At 44.6% G+C, this 16961-nt stretch overlaps 1 protein-coding gene across 1 annotated transcript in view; it reads left to right on the top strand.

The window, feature by feature from the left end:
* The window catches only part of DGKG (diacylglycerol kinase gamma), a 123196-nt gene that overhangs the window by 18578 nt on the left and 87657 nt on the right, over positions 1-16961 (top strand). Inside the window, 2 exon segments of the mRNA XM_083506384.1 lie at positions 8455-8795; positions 13246-13322. Of these exon segments, the coding sequence (XP_083362510.1) occupies positions 8729-8795; positions 13246-13322 (144 nt within the window). The 5' untranslated portion in view covers positions 8455-8728.

The raw sequence follows: 16961 nt of genomic DNA, 5'->3' as shown, positions 1-16961 counted from the left end.
GTCGTTTGCTCCAGTTTCTTAAAGAACCTCACTTTAGGCCAAGACGCTTATTCTGCAGGTTAAAACAATGTTTTTTTAAAAGCAGACCAACGAACCAGGCATGTTCAGCAGCAGCAGCTGACCACAGATCACTATCGGCCTTTCGAAGTAGGAAGTATTTTGGCATTTCCCCTTGATATCTTATTGAACATTCTCTCAGAAATCGGAGGCCCTGTAGTTGACGGGGTCACCTGCCTGCTATTTGCGGCTTATCTGTGTGTCTCTGTGTGCACATGCAGTTAGTTTGTACCATTTTTATTTTTTTAACCGTGCCTTCCAGCAGCGCACTCAGGGTGTCTAGCAAGATCACTGTCGGCTGACAGTGTGTGTGGAGGGGGTGATGAAGCTTTGTCATGGTGCAACTGCTCCAACGCCCACAGCATGTGCAGATTAGATAGCAAGAGTGACTTTCAAGGGCTCAACAGGCAGAGAGTCCAAACGCCCTTCAAGTGCTCTGTGTGCGGGTGAGGGGAGGATGACTATATTACGTAACCGCTTCAGGATTTCTCTTTGAGAAATGGCTGAGGGAGGGAAAGCACTGCAAATATTTTAGCAGGCTGGAGATCAAAGGTGCCCTTTCTCCCCCAGAAGTCGGAGCCGCAATCCATTTCCTACTCTCTCCGGAGCTTTGCTCCCTGGATCCCTGGCTGTTGCTGAGTGGGATTCCCATCTCAGCTGCAAGAAATGCTGCCGGCAATCGTTCTCTCAACAGCAGCAGCCTCTTGTCCCCTGCCCACTCTGGCACTAGGAGATTTGCAGCTGGGGGGAAGGAGTGGGTGGGCAAGCCAGAGGAGGCAGCAACTGAAAGGAGGGGAAGTTGCTGAGCTCGCTGGGAGCAGCTGTGCTATCAAGGTGAGGAAACTCTGTTGCAGGCATCACGACCAGGGGGAGAAGATTGGGCGGGGCGTGTGATTTCTTTTTAAGATGCCAGTGGAGAAGAGAGCATGAGTACCCTCCCCTCTAGCACTTCCTCTCATTTCATGTCTACTTTTTGCAAGGAATATGATGTGAAAATGGAGAAGCCAGTTGGGAAATGTAAGTGGGAGCACTTTTATTCTAAAAGCATCACATCCAGGAAACCACGGTACTTTCATACACACACACACACACACACACACACACACACACACACACGGTTGCCTAGATCAAGGGAAGGACCTCAATCACTTTCGTTACTCTGCAATTCTATGGTTCTGTGATTCCAGCGCCAATTGGTTATAGCTAGAAACTCATGGAACAAGCCCTCCCAAAGCTTGACAAATCACACTGATGCCTGAAAGATAAAACCATGTAGAAATCTGACTAATAGGCCTAATAGGCCCCATCACAGAGAAACTCCTGTCCCCACTAGCCACCCATCTCACCTCAGAATTTGGGTGTGTGTGGTGGATTCTACATACAGAAGCAGTGATCTCTCAGAGAAGCTGATGCCAAAGCATTACTCACAGACCAAATGTAGGTGGAGCCAAAGGCAGAGCTAACTAATTCTAGGTTTGTGCCCATCCTCCTCCCTGCTGAATTCTACAAGAGGAGGAAGCTGGCAAGCAGTGCCGCCCCCTAGATTGCTTGTTAGAAGGAAGGCAGGCAGATGGACGTTGACTGAAGGAGGGTAGATTGAATTTAATGGGGCAGTGCCCCCTTTGCTCTAATGGAGCACAGACTTTGCAAGGAGAATATCAAGCAGGTTTTTTTTAATTCCCTCCTAAATCTCAAAAGTCACACTCTCTTCCTCTCCCACACATATTATGCCTCTATTTGAATGCAGAGACATTCTGCAAACATTTTTGTCAATCCACTGTCCTCTGGCCAATCAGGTCTCTGCAGCACTCAGCCAATCCTAATCCAATAATATAGCTATGGCAAAGAAGTTTCTCCCATGTGTCCCTGGGCAGAAAAACCATGTAAAAATGGAGTGCTAGGGCTGCCAGTTTTCCAGCCAGAGTAGTGAAGGTTCCCCCTTCTTCCAATTCTGTTGCATTGTATTCCTCAGTATAGATCTAATAGGGCTACATTGAAAAATAGTCCAAGCATGCTTGGAATTGTTTCCTTGAAGGCCACACCTCAAAGCACATTATTGGTAGCTAGCTAGGAGAAGGGGGTGGTTGTTAGTTTAAGTGGCTAGTTTTATTATTTTTTTAAATTGTTAAGAGAGAGCAATGGTGAGCAAAGTGTAGCTATATTTCTGTAATATCTAATTTTTACTTAATCGTTTGCATTTTTGTGAGAAAGGGATTGGGAGAAGTGGTGGGTGGTTTCTCCATGTGTTGCAGCTTTCAACATTTACATGGTATTGGAAATGTAGGGTTTGTGTGTGTGTCTAGATTTGAGAGATGTATGAAGGGATTGCATTCTTGGTTTCCCCCCTTAGGTTTTAATAATGCTCCTGTGTGTTTAGTTGGTTATTGTGAGAACAGTTTGCTGGACTAGATAGGCTGTTGACCTTATCCAGCAGCCTCTTCTACTGTGATGATTATAAGTACAGTGGTACCCTGGTTGTCAAACTTAATCCATTCCGGAAGTCTGCTCGACTCCTGAAACCATTCGAAAACCAAGGCGCAGCTTCGGATTGGCTGCAGGAACTTCCTGCAGTCAAGTAGAAGCCATGTCAGATGCTTGGCTTCGGAAAAACGTTCACAAACCAGAACACTTACTTCTGGGTTTGCAGTGTTCGGGTTCCGATTTGTTTGACAACTAAGCCATTCAAGAACCACGGTACCACTGTTTATACAAAAGCTACCTGTTGTGGAATCATCTTATTAAATGTAGAGTTTCCACACTGAGTGAAGCTGATGCACCCTGTGCATGCTCATACCATTTTTCTCTGAGGCTTTTAGTTCCTAATTGTATCTCTGCTGAAAAGTTTATGTCTACATGCTAATACTGAAGACCTAATGTCCTGTTCTGAAGCAGCACAGTCCATGGATGCCCCAGAAGACAGAATATTGGCCTGGGGCAATGGTGAGAATCTAGATCAGTGAAAGAGAAAGTCCACTGTGCAGATATTCACAGGCAGCCAATACAGAATGGGTTCTGGAGAAACAAGAGAGCAGGATATAAGATTTGCAGGACCATGGACAGATCACTAGGTAGAGGGAACTTCCTCCAACGGTCCCAGATAATGGCTTATATCCTTCAGCACTTCAGACCTAAGTACACTCCCAAATACTCCATCCCCATGGAATGGAGATTCTTAAGGTACTGCCCTCAGGTCTGAGGCCTGGCACTTTGATGCTTTTTTATTACTTACTGCCTCTTATGTTCTCTGCACTGATGAGCAGGACTTAGGGAGCAAGAGGTTCTGGGATCTTGATTTCCAGGCTCAAGATCAGGGGCTGGGTCTTGCTCCTCTGGTAGGGATGTGGGCAAGATGGACTCAACCAGCACTTCTCACTCCTCGTCCAAGCTATTGCTTTTAGGCTCTTGTGTGATCTGGTATTCCAGTTATGTAGGGTTGCTGACTGCGCAGAGAGCCCACACGCCAACAGCTTAGTGCAGTTTGCTCGTGGAGGTAAATGTCTGCATAGTCCTATAGATCTTTCCTAATAACTGCTCTTTCCTACAATAAAGATGTGAATCTTGTACTTTGGTTTAGTCAGTCAGAATCTATAGCATAACTTTTCCACTGGTTGGTGTGGCCAAAGGCAAAAGTGAGCAGAGCTGTGTATCTTTTTACATTTGGCTACATTCTGGCCATTGAGAAATCACAGTGCACACACACACACACACACACACACACACACACACAAACACACACACACACACCCCTTCATCCAGTCAAGCAAGAGGCAATATCCCAGTTCACAGACACATTCTAGCCAGGCAAAAACACCCAAGGAAGACGTGGATCAGAGCCAGTGAGGCGTTGCCTTGTGATAGCGAGGGTGGGAGGGGCATGGGCTGGGGAGAGTCCTGGGAGCAAGGTGAAGAGGCCAGGAAGATGACATTTACCCCTGGGCTTGAGGTTCCTTAACCCAATCTATAAGATTGCTGAAAATTCTAACATCATATGTGTGGGTGCTTGGAGGAACTCTTAAAAGTTGTTCAAGTTGATATCCACCCCCACAAAAATCTTTGGTCCATAATTTTCTCTCTCGCATACCTACCTAGTACCCTCCAGATGTTGTTGGACTCCCTTCATCCCTGGTCATTGCCCCTGCTGACAAGAGCTGATGAGAAATTGGAAGTCCAATTTCATCCCAACAATGTTTGAATGGCACCACCTTGACTACCCCTGGTTTTTGGGGGGATGCCATTTCAAAATATATTTGATGTGCACTGCAGTTGTTCGGGTTTCAAACCTCTCCCCTGTGTCTCTAGTTGCAAATGTCTGTGTAGGGGACAGGAGCATCTTGCCCCTGGTATAAAAGGTAAAGGTAAAGGGACCCCTGGCCATTAGGTCCAGTCGTAGCTGACTCTGGGGTTCCGGCACTCATCTTGCTTTATTGGTCGTGGGAGATATACATGTAAATCTACAGGCATGAAGACTAAAGGCCAATGAAGTGCATCCCTACCTTTCCACAGCACACACTTCACCCACAGCCTATCCAGACAACTAATTTCTAAATATGCTACATTTATATGCCACCTTTCAGTTAAACCACTCAAAATAGTTTGCACTTTGAAATAATGTCTTGGAATGAGACACGGTGCCAAAAAGAGGAATGAATAGATAGGGAAGAGGAAGATGACCACCTGTGGAGTAATGAAGCCACATAATACATGAAGACCAAGTGGAAGGTTTCATTGCAAGAAACAGTTCTGGGAGGGGAAGACCCGATTGGCAGCTGGCCCCAGCCAAGTTGGGGTTTGTGTATGTGAGCCTTGTTGTCAGGCCTCTGATGCAGCCAGACAGGTTGTCTTCTGATGGAGACAGTTGTGGGAGAGAAAGGGCCAAATACTCCCATCCAGGCTGGTGAAGGGAGGCCTTGCCATCTCTCCTCTCCTCTCCTGATGGAGCCAGATGGAGCTGAGTGGTGAGTTTTGAGCTGTGGCTATTCTTTACAAAGTGCAACCAGATCAACACCTTAAAAAGCAAAATGTTACCGTCAGGTTGTATTTATTGAAACAAACACCCCTTCAGAAGGCAGTGCAATAAAGACTGTTATACACTAAATGAATACAGTATACAGCAGATGGGCGAAAGCCAATTATTTATTTAGAAATTCTCTTACCTGCCCTTCACCATAAGGTCCCAGGGCATGTGGCAGCAATACAAAATACAATTATAAAAACAGCTCACATCATTGCAAAAATACAGCATATAAAACCAACTCACATGGAGTAGAACAATATAAATTGAGGAAAACATTATCGTTTTCAGCAACCGTAATAGTGGGAGTGGAGGTAGGGATTCAAGCAGTGATTCCCAATTTCAAAAGACACGTGTTATGAGTGCAAATGTACAAGATAAATCTCGTTAGAACAATGGTCAGTGGTTTTTGAATACAGTGGTACCTCGGTTTAAGAACTTAATCCATTCCTGAAGTCCATTCTTAAACCAAAACAGTTCTTATACTGAGGCGCGCTTTCCCTAATGAGGCCTCCCGCCGCCAGTGCCCTTCCACCGTCCAGCTTCCATTCATATACTGAGGTAAAGTTTGCAAACACTTCTTCCAGTTTTGAGGAGTTCGTAAACCGAATAGTTCGTTAACAGGGCTGTTCGTAAACCGAGGTACCACTGTTCAGCTCTGTTAATCCAGCCTTCTTTTCTCTCATTTGTAACATGCTGACCTCCCGTCAGAGGCAGTGTGCCTCTGAATACCAGTTGCTGTGAATCGCAAGTTGAAAGAGTGCTGTTTCACCCAGGACGTGCTTGTGGGTTTCCCATAGGCATCTGGTTGGCTATGGTGAGAACAGGAAGCTAGACTAGACGAACTTTTGGCTAGATCCATTGGGGCTCTTCTTATGGCATTATATATTCTTAAACTTCTAAAATTAACTTCCCTCCTCTGTCATTCAGATAGTGATTATGCATGTATTCTAAATGCCCGAGAGAACGTAGACCAGGGCATGGATTCCCTCAATTTTTCACAACCATCATGTACTTTTACAGGAAAGCACCAAATTTACATCAGGCATGGACTACAACATGGTGATCATCCTATGGAGGCATGTGGAATAAGTCATGTTTCCAGTGTACTCCATTCAATTCTCTTTCCTATCCTGGTTTTGCATGTTTCTCCCCTCGCAGAGTTACAGTTCCCAGCAACTTTAGCAAATTACAGTGCCCAGAATTCTTTTAGGGAAAGAATGTGCTCTGAATGTGCTTTAAATGTATAGTGTATACACCCTTATGGTTTAGGTACCCAGTGGAGAGAGTTCTCACTGCCAAGAGCATTACACAAAGCTTTTGTCCTCACATGCAATATCTGAGCTCACTGGAGAAAGAATTGCGGTTCTCAAGGATCCTGTTTTAGTGTTTTGATTAGCACTGGAGACCCTGCAGCTTCTCTACAGAACTTGCTAGGTAGATGTTATTTAGACCACGTAATAAATTAGTGAGGTGGCTGCGCTGTCTCTACACAAACAACATAGTGTCTGGAAAGATCGTCACTCATTGCACACATCTTTAGGAATCCCCTTTGTTTGTGTTATTTAGATGGGAAATTAGAGGTTAATAGAGCTTTTTACAATGCCTCCTATGTAATTAGAATGTCTGGGCACCCAGCAATTTCTAGAAAGTTGCAGAAAGGGTTGCTTGCTTGATTTGACTTTTGCACGAGGTGTAAATGTTAAACAGGATGGTGGAATGAATGTGGCTGCTCATTCTTCCAGGTTCTCCATGAATTGTGAGGCATAATGCCAAATGGCTTTCCTAAGACAATTGATTGTTTTCAGAAAAAGGGCCCAATCTTTGCCTTTACTGAACCATCGGATGCCTCCTATATTTTGGGAAACTGTTATTCATTTCTGAAACTGAAATCAGCTGCTTATATTCAAATCAAGATGAACTACGTTGTTCCTGCTTTGAAGTTCCTTGTATGGTTCATCTGAGCTCATGGCTGAGAGATTCACTCATTTATTAGGATACAGCAGAGCTATTTTATATTAGCAACACTGTCCATCAAATCTGGCAAAAAGCTTGTATTTACTTACTTTATTTTATCCCACCCATCTCTGAGTTGCTCAGAGTAGCATACATGGTTAGCTTGTGCGCTCTTTCTCTCACATGACAGCCCTGTGAGATAGCTTAGCCTTAGGCTAAGAAGTAACAGTTTGTCCAAGGGCATCCAGGACATTTATCCAAGCGATATCTGCATCATACTATTATGAGGGGTTTCTTGGTGTGTGTGTGAAGGCTGTATGCCTCAGACCCTTCTAATTCCTAGATCCAGCATTGATTCAATCCCTGGAATAGCCAGGCTAGCTACCTGGCGAGTTAGTGGTCCTCTAAGTATGGACCATTAAGGTAGCAAAGGAAGTGGCTCTGTTCTAGACAACACATGGATGGGTCTGCCTCCCACAATTTGCTAGTAGTTAGAAATACAAAGGCAGAGTTGGTGCATGTGAAGTAGAAGCTAGAAGCAGGTGAGAGACAGAACCATGCCTGATTTCTGCTTTAATCCAAGGCTGTGACCAAGGCCTTCTTGGCGTGTTGGGTCCATGATCCTCTCCATCAGGTTGTATATATGTGTAAATAAACCATATATTATTACAACACCACAGTTTCTGCTGTCCCTCCTTCCAAGAGTCTGGAACCCCTGGAATCTCAGAGATTTGTTTGGTGTACCTCATTCCCCCAAAGAATCATGGGAATGATAGGATGCTGGGTATTGTTAGGAGACTGCTGTTTCCCTTACAGACCTACAGTTCCCAGAGTTCCTTAGCAAGAAGGATTGATTGTTAAACCGCTCTGAGAATTGTTGTTTGAGGGGATAGGGAGGACTCTCCTAAACTCTCAGCAACCTGAACAAACTCCAGCTCCCAGGATTCTGGCTCAGATCATTTTGAAAGAGTAATTGCTTTGGTGCATTCCTGGTACCCTCCCACGTGGGTTACAAGAGTGAGTGGGAGAGTGGTGGTTAGCAGCCACGGCATCATAAGACCTGTCTGACTCCACTGCAGGGCTGTTGTGCAGCAGCTGGGCAAACAAGGGGATGTGAGAGGCTCTCCTGAACATCTCCTCTTTTTCACAGTCATGAGTGTTAAAATTGGTATAATAATGCTTTAAATGTACCATACGGATGTGGCCAGGCTTTAAACCTGTGTGACACTCCAACCACAACCCCATACTGGAAATGGCCTGTTTCATTGTGGGGGCTCTGGAATTTCCCCCTCTCTCTCAATTCATTTTTCAAATTGTTAAATAAGCTTGAGTCAGCACAGTTCTGCCTTTGTTTCCATGAAAGCCAGCATGAAAGAAAAAGATTTGGGGGAAATGTATGCCGTTCTATAACTTGCACATTTTAATTCTAGATTTGAAGACACTGGCGTTTCTCCAGGAAGCATTTTCTGATGGCACTCCTAGCTACAGCGGAGACAAAGATGGCTCTGCGGAGACCAGGCACATTGGCGTTCATCCTGATCAGGATCTGAGTTCTGCTGTGTAGAAAAACAACAGTGACTCAGTAGACATCTGCAGAGCAAAATTTGAGCGATGGTCCAGAATAATTTCTTGTTCTAGAGGTGCAGCTCCTCCTGAAGACCTCTGCTAAGGGTGGAGACAGCCTCCCCAGAGCTCGCCTGAAAGATGAACGATGGCACCTGGATCACCCTTAGTCCGGCAGAGTTTGCTCAGCTCCAGCAGTATTCTGAGTGTAAGTACCATCCCTCTCTCAGCTCAAATGCTTGCCATTTCAGTATGGGTTGTTTATGCCAGCATTAGCACAACAGCTTCCAGCACGTGGTGGATCAGATGCATGCAATCCTTGTCCTTTCTTTCACAAGAAGGATACAATTAATTTGTACTGTGATGTGTCATTCTGTGAGGTATGCCACAATAACTTAAGCACAGAACATCCAAGTACATGCAATAAGATCTTTTAAAACCCAGAGATGTAAATTTAAGTCCTGACTACATGGGAAGTGTTTGAGAGGTATGTGTGTCATCAAATACACAGGGCATTGGGCTCATACCCCCACCATGAACCACCTGCAGTCCATCCTGGAAGCCTGTTAGTCTGCAGAACAGGCAGGGATGGTAGTGAGGGATTTGTGTGGGTTTGAAAGGGTGGTGTGTTCCACACAAGGGAAGAATCTGCAAAGCTGTATTTAATGTGATACTTTCATTTTTCAAGTACTGCTCCCAGCATTGAAGGGCCAAACTGAGAGCCTGAGAAGCTCTTAATTCCAAAGGTGGTTTCCCCCCCCCCCCACTACTAAGCGCTTAGGCTTTAGCAAAATTCACAGCAGAAAGAAATGATAAAGCTAGTGTACGCAGGTCAATAACTTGGTGCGCTCTCTTGGGTTTTCTCTTTCGCAAAGATCTGGCATCCGGAAGAGAAGTGTTCCTGCTGCAAAGGCCTAAGATAACATTTTGATACTCCTGTGTGGTAGGGCTCTGCGATGCTACCATGAAATGTGTCAGTTTTCATGGGGACTTGTATGTAAGAGGGCTGAACTCTGTATTTGGAAATAACAAACACCTAGGGTGGAATTCGAAGGGACGCGGGTGGCGCTGTGGTCTAATCCACAGAGCCTAGGGCTTGCCAATCAGAAGCTTGGCGGTTCAAATCCCCACGACTGGGTGAGCTCCTGTTGCTTGGTCCCAGCTCCTGCCAGCCTAGCAGTTCGAAAGCACATCAAAGTGCAAGTAGATAAATAGGCGTTTCCGTGCACTGCTCTGGTTCACCAGAAGTGGCTTAGTCATGCTGGCCACGTGACCCAGAAAAACTGTCTGTGGACAAATGCCAGCTCCCTCGGCCAGTAAAGCGAGATGAGCGTGCAACCCTAGAGTCGTCTGCAACTGGACCTAACAGTCAGGGGTACCTTTACCTTTAGGGTGGATTTCAGTGCTGCGCTGTTGCAACTGCTCTGTCTGTGCAAGCATATAAGCTTGCTGGGCAGCATGACCCCCTCTGCTCTCCCCATGTGCTGGGGTTCTCCCAACACCCCAAGGCAATGGGGGGGGGTAAAGGGGGAGGAGAGAGGGGAAACCCTCATTACTGATGACGTTTATTGTGTGAAGCCCACCCCAAGTCTCAAAACCCATGTCTCATTTTGTTTTCACAGCATAATTTTTGCACTTTCCCACCAAAGCCTCATCCCTTGCATTCCACCACCAGACCTAAAGGACAATGTTTCCAATGCCTTCTCAAGCAGATTTCTATCATGGAGGAAACGCGAAGGCTTTCTAAAAATTGTTTGTGCCTGCGGATCCATTCACATTACCCTTTTTAATTTATTTTTTTCTATCCAGGCTAACAAAAATGCTTAAAGTGTGCTTGGGGTGAAGTGGTCCAATGATACAAATGTTGCATCCATGTGTCAACGCATGAACGCAGCACTTGCCAAGTATGAATCTGTACAGCTATTGACCTATGGAAAAAATGCAGCTCAGCCAGGTGCCTGCCTGGTGTCTGCTGGGCTAAGTCTGCAGGGCTTTTCTTCTGTTCTTTTAATGTGAATGACCACAAGGCCCTCATTGGCTGAAGTGGGAGAAGAGAGAACACCTAGAGAACAGATTAAGGGGCAGCTCCACATCCAAATGGGCTGGCAGTGCAATTTGTGGGGGAAGGAGGAATGTTAGTCTCAATACGGACTAGTCAAAGTCTAAGTCAATGGGGCCAGCACTAAAGAGGCAGCCCTTCAGTGTGTCCACACATACAACAATCTTCTCTGTTTGTGGTTGGTGCATATACTTCCACATTGGAAGCCTGGGGAATAAGGATGCACAGAACAATTTCTTCCCACTGACCTTATTGCTCCAAATGTAATCCTTCTGAGACTCTAGCCCAAACACTATGATATTCATGACCACTTTAAGAGATGGGATCTTGAGCATTCGATATGAGCAGTCCCCTTAGTTTATTTTTAGTAGCCTTTTTTAGGCATCTGAAAGCAGATTCCCTTCTTTTAAGCATTTTCCTCTGGTATTTCAGTCGATGTTGATCCTCTGGGGCTGACTTCCTAATCCAGGGCAGCTGAGCTGTGAGCCTGCTGGGATGTCTCACCTCCTGGAGCTCTGAGACCCCAGGAAGGGAGATTAAAAAAAGAAACTGGCTTCCATCACGACTTCTTACGAAAGAACCCTTCTCAAATATTTTAGTGGCAGAAATAATGGATGATAGCGATCACAACCTGCTAAATTAATGCTGTTCTTTGCACCGGGAGAGCATGGGGAGCTAAGCTGCTTTCAAGTCACATCACTCAGTTGTTCAGACAGTGAAAATGCTTCTATCCCATGACAGATGCAAGTTTCCAGTCATTGAAGGAGGAAAATCCAGCATGCCAGTGAACAGTTAATTTTTGTGCACAAGTTTTGAAATGGGTGGAAAGGGCATTGAGGCTGCATACACGCCATACATTTATATCACATCTCCCCACCTTGAGAATTCTCAGAGCTCCGCTATGTTATGGGTGCTGGGAATTCTAGTTCTGTGAAAGATAAATTACAGACCCCAGGAGGGAGATGTGCTTTAAATAGGTTTAAAATGTATGGGTGGGTGGGTGGGTGTGCTGTTTTTATTTTTTTAAATATATATTTTATTAAAGATTTATTAGATTACAAAATTACTTGCATTGTCTCTTTTTTCAAGTTGTGTTTTCTACAGATCAGTTTCATTTGTTGTGAGACATTAGTATTAGATTAGGAAGAAAAGAGGGGGGAAGAAGGGGAAGGGAATTAGGAAACACTGGCCTGCGAGCGCTCCAATTGGAGAACAGCCTTTACCAAAGGTGTCATGGACTTTGAAGACGCTCAAACTCAGGAGGCAAGGGAGAAACGAGCGAAGAGGAAGGCACATTTGGCAAACCCTCACCTTGATCAACTCCCGCCCGGAAGCATATGTCCCCACTGTGGAAGGATGTATGGAGCCAGAAGTGGCCTCCACAGTCACTTACACACTTACTGTTCAGACCGTGTTCATGAAAGACAAACTTACTCAGCTATGAGTGATTGCCAAAGAAGAAAGAAGAGTAGCAACAGCAGTGAGGAGTGGTGGTGGTGAGGAAATGGTGTCCCAAACAGGTCCTTGTGTGCTGCAGATCTGATGCTGCGTGGATGGCACTATCCTGGGAAAGATTAACCCACCCTAAAACAGCTGCTCTGAGACCCTTAGTCTCATGTTCATTTTCTTGTATGTGTATATATTCCCCTGGTGCACCTTAGGATATACAGCTGTTGGGAATGGGGTGTGGAGGAAGCCATGCCTAATAAAAACCCTACCAGAGGGCTCTCTTATTAAGCATCCATCCAACCAGGTTACCTATGTGAAGCCTGCAAGACCATCTTGGCTGTGAGTCCTGGAAGTCCTGCTCCCTGCCTTGCAGGCCTTTTCCCACCTGGCCTGGGAGGGTGGGGCTGTGACTGACTCCAGCTACAAAAGCTGCGGAAGAGGACAGAGACCATCTTGGCTGTGATGCATGCATGTGTTGCAGTAGCAGTCAGCATCTGAGAAGATGGAGGAGAGGGCAGAGGGTGAAGAAAGCTGTGAGTGGAAGGAGACCCTTTTCTCAACCTTGGGGACCCCCCCCCCCCGGGAAATTTAGCAAACATGCTGTACCTGGAATTTGGTGTGGATAGTGCAGCTGAATGGGACATAGTACCATCCACCTTGGGCCTGCCCATAAAAAAGCAAGTCTAAAGTGAGAGAGATTAGGGTGATGTCTGCTGTTTCCAGGAACTCTTCTTGTTGTGAGACTTTTGTGGGAGAGCTGAGGGTTTGTTTGGGCCCTGGTTGAGAATCCAGAGGCTGATGTGGTGTGTGTTCCCTACACAATACTAGGGTCAAATATTTGACATTGCAACTCTGATATATCTTCTGCTTCAAAGGAAACATCTGGGGTGTTGTAAATATAACGTTTAAGGTGCTCTACTCATTGCAGGTTCATTAATAATTTCAAAATAAAGCAGGATGGATTTTCATGAAATTTTAGAGCCCGCCATGACTTTTACAACATCATTTTGCCCAAGGTGTTGGCATGGTCATATATAATCATTCCTAAGTTTGGCAAGGGGAAATGACCTTTTGAAGAAACAGATGACATCGTCAGACTTCTATGTAATTAATATTATTCATGGTATTGGCATTAACTTTCTCCTTCTAGATTCCACAAAGAAACTGAAAGATGTTTTGGAAGAGTTCCATGGAGATGGTGTCCTAGCAAAATATAATCCAGAACAGGTAAGAAAGCTTGCTGTAAATGTATTCCTAAATTCTATATTGAATCAACACCAGTAGGCTTGTTGTTCCATTTAAACAAAATGCACACCTTCAGTCAAATAATGTCATTTGTTAGGATCAACCACCTGACATTTTGAACAATGCACAACTCCTTCTCAGGCAAGATGTTTAAAAAGGCTGGTGTTGATTTACTGTTATTAATAGTATTACTTATATATTATTTCTCTCTCTCTCTCTTTCTCTCTCTCTCCTTTTCTTTGTTAAATTTGTAAATAAAAAAGTAATTGAAAAAAATAAAGGTGCAAATATATTATTTATCACATCACAGTTTCCAGAAGGGTAGTCATGTTTGTTTCTATTGGTTTTGTATTTCATTTTCCTCTGAGCTCATTCTTCTACATTCCCCATATCCATATATATTCTTGCCAATTCAGAATTATACTTCATGCCTCTGATAAAATGGACTGTGAGCTTATGCCATAATAAATGTCCCATTGCACTTAGGGCAGTCATTGCCTGTACCTGCTTCCCAGCAGCCCTAGGTGCAACCTGAAGCCTGCATAGAATGTAACTGAGCTTCATTGACTGTCTCCTTCCACATTCTATTTTGAGATCGTGACCAGATGCAGATTGCATCGCTTCACCAAGGGCTAGCCTTTTCTGCATCCATCCATCCCTTACTCTGTTTACTGCCCAGTGAAGAGTTCTGGAAAACTCAAATGCTCGTGGCATTTTGGTTGATGTAATAAAGGCATTGTCCTAAATATGGATTTTTTGAACATCTGAAGATGCATTCTGATAATAGCGCAAAAAGAGAAATGGAATAACAGTTACTGAGAGTTGCCTGTATCATCAGTTTCTAAGAATTTGCAATTTCATTCTTTATGAACAAAGGTACCAGCATGAATGAATATAGTTGCACATAAGTATTTTGATTTTCTAATCTGAAATTAAAATTCTCTAACTTGGGGGGGGGTGGATCATAAAGTATGCACACTTGTGTGTTTTCATTGGTTTAAACTGGGTAACATTACTACTTTCCCTTTTCCCCCTCTTAAAACCAACTTTGAACAAGTTGAGCAGAAAACATTTTCAGTCCTCACTGTATTTGCCCCCATGTTGAAAGTTGTTCCTCAGATTCTCTGGGGGAGATTCCTCCGTATTTTAAGGAGAAATTTGGAGAATGCCTTTTCTGATATATATTTTTTAGAGAGGTAGGGAAACATTTCCAAAGAGCAACAGATCTGAAGGCATATGTTCTCTCTCCTAGGAAAAGCAGATTAGTAAGAACAATAAAAGTGGGTTGTCCCCACTTCCACGCTAAGAGAAGGAAATAGCTGCGGTGCTATTCAAGAAGAACACAAAAGGCTCCAAAACCTTAGAATATCAAATGAAATTAAATAAGAAACGGGCACAAAGCGCTTGTGAGGGAATTCTTGACACGCAAAGTAATTACGAGGACAAGCCAACAAAAGAAATGGCAGGAATTGCAATTGTGCTCCCTCTTAGGAAGAGTGCTTGCTAGGCACTTAGGAGGGAACAGGGCAAGTGCTGTGTTGTGGGTGGCCGTAAGTGGGCTGCACTGCTTTCTCCTGAGAGCACATTGCTGTGGTTTGTGCCCCACGGCAGGAGATATTACTGTGATTATTTCCATTGCACAAAGCAGCCAATGTAGGTATAATTCATTATTACCCGCTCTGAGAAATTACCGCATTTGCCATTGGGTTTAATGACTAATTGCCTTTTAAAACCGCTTTAAAGAACAGAGTTGCTTTCCAGCAGAGGCTGCGGAGGAAGCTGCCCATAAAGGAGCGAGTGGGGGGTGGGGGGGGTATTTTCCTACAGTCCTTTTGTGCCGTTTAGCTTTTATTTGTTTAATGGTACTCCTACTACTTTATCCCTGCAGTAATAACATATGGAGAGGGGGTTGTTGCGATAACCCCCTGCTCCAAATTATACCACTGCAGCCACCTCGCTTCCTACCTGACTTGGGAAAAGCCAGGGTGGAATTGTTATTTTCCTGCTCTTTGAGGGGATATCCCGTCATTTCCTCAGACAGCCGCTTGCCTGTAGCGATGGCAACGTAGCAATCGCTGTGAGGATCTGTACAGATGTGTCTGGAAGCAGGAGTGGGCGGGAGCTTTTTGGCTCTAACAGTGAACTTGCCTCCTCCTCCCGTCTCAACCGTACGTCCTCTAATGACACGTATAACAGCTTCCAGATAAATTTCTGAAGTACCTTTAAACCGTTTGCTCCTCCCTTTCTCCCACATTTCATGTGGGCTGTCCACTTTTTCTTCTTCTTTAAAGAACCTTAAATGTTGATGTGCTCAGGTCTGGCACTATGCTTCCAAAATAAAATAAAAATCTACCAGGTTTGTATTTATTGGTCAGTTTTCCACCCAAAGGCCTTTGAGATGACTTAGAAGATAAAAAAGTTTAAAAGCCAAGCAACAGAGCAGCCTACTAAAAGAAGTATAACTACACAGGAGCTAGAATACTAAAAGCAAATCACTTGATGACAAAAGGCCAAGCGGAATATAGACTAACTCACCTGACTGGATGCCTGCAGTCTAACCTTCTTTTAGAGCAAGTCTGTGTGATTGCCATTCCTTTTCTCTCCATCTGAGTCAGCCTGTCTGAGAGGGGTCAGGAAGGAGAGTCTAAGGCAGGGGTGGCCAATATGATACTTTCCAGATGTTGAGGACTACAGCTCCCTAAACGGCCTCGGCCCAGTATACCTGAAGGAGCGTCTCCACCCCCATCGTTCAGCCTGGACACTGAGGTCCAGCGCCGAGGGCCTTCTGGCAGTTCCCTCGCTGCGAGAAGTGAAGCTACAGGGAACCAGGCAGAGGGCCTTCTCGGTAGTGGCACCCACCCTGTGGAACGCCCGCCCACCAGATGTCAAGGAAATAAACAACTATCTAACTTTTAGAAGACATATGAAGGCAACCCTGTTTAGGGAAGTTTTTAATGTTTGATGTTTTATCGTGTTTTTAATAATGGTATAAATAATAAATAAATTATTATTATTAGCCCTCCCATAACCAATGGGGTGGCTGTGGTGAGTGGCGTTGTCATCCCAAGCATCTTGTTGTCTATCCCTGGTCTTAGGGTTCAGTAGGGTGTGGGATATACACACCCTGCACAATAGCTGCAGATTTGTATTGAGCATTTCATCTAGCCATAATAACATAAGGGGAGCCCTGCTGGTTCAGACCAAAGGCCCATATAGTCTACAGTGCCTATTAGATCAGATGCCTGTTAGAAGCTCACAATGCAGCAACATTCTAGCAACCATCATGATTAAAAGCATAGGTGTTGTATCCCATATTGAAGGTAACATTACCAAGAATGCACTTTTTCAGTATCTCCAGCATCTGTTATTGCACGGTGTAGAACTGGACCCAGAGGGATTTAAACCATAAAGTTCTGGTCTGTTAAGTTCCCTTAGGCTGCAGTCCTCAAGATGCTTTGCTGGAAATGAGCCCCTCTGAACACAATGGAATGTCTTTCTGAGTAATCACACAAGATTGCGTTGTAAATGACTTTGGGGATTGTGCTCACTTGAGCCCAACCAGCCTCACAGGATTGTTGATAACTTTGTGATAACTGCCCTGTGCTACTTGGAGGAAGTTCC

The sequence above is a fragment of the Podarcis liolepis genome (genome assembly GCF_965112155.1).
Source record: "Podarcis liolepis genome assembly, chromosome: 5".
Classification (NCBI taxonomy): domain Eukaryota; kingdom Metazoa; phylum Chordata; class Lepidosauria; order Squamata; family Lacertidae; genus Podarcis; species Podarcis liolepis.
Note: the sequence above shows the minus strand (reverse complement) of the source record. Positions and strands in the feature narration are given on the sequence as shown.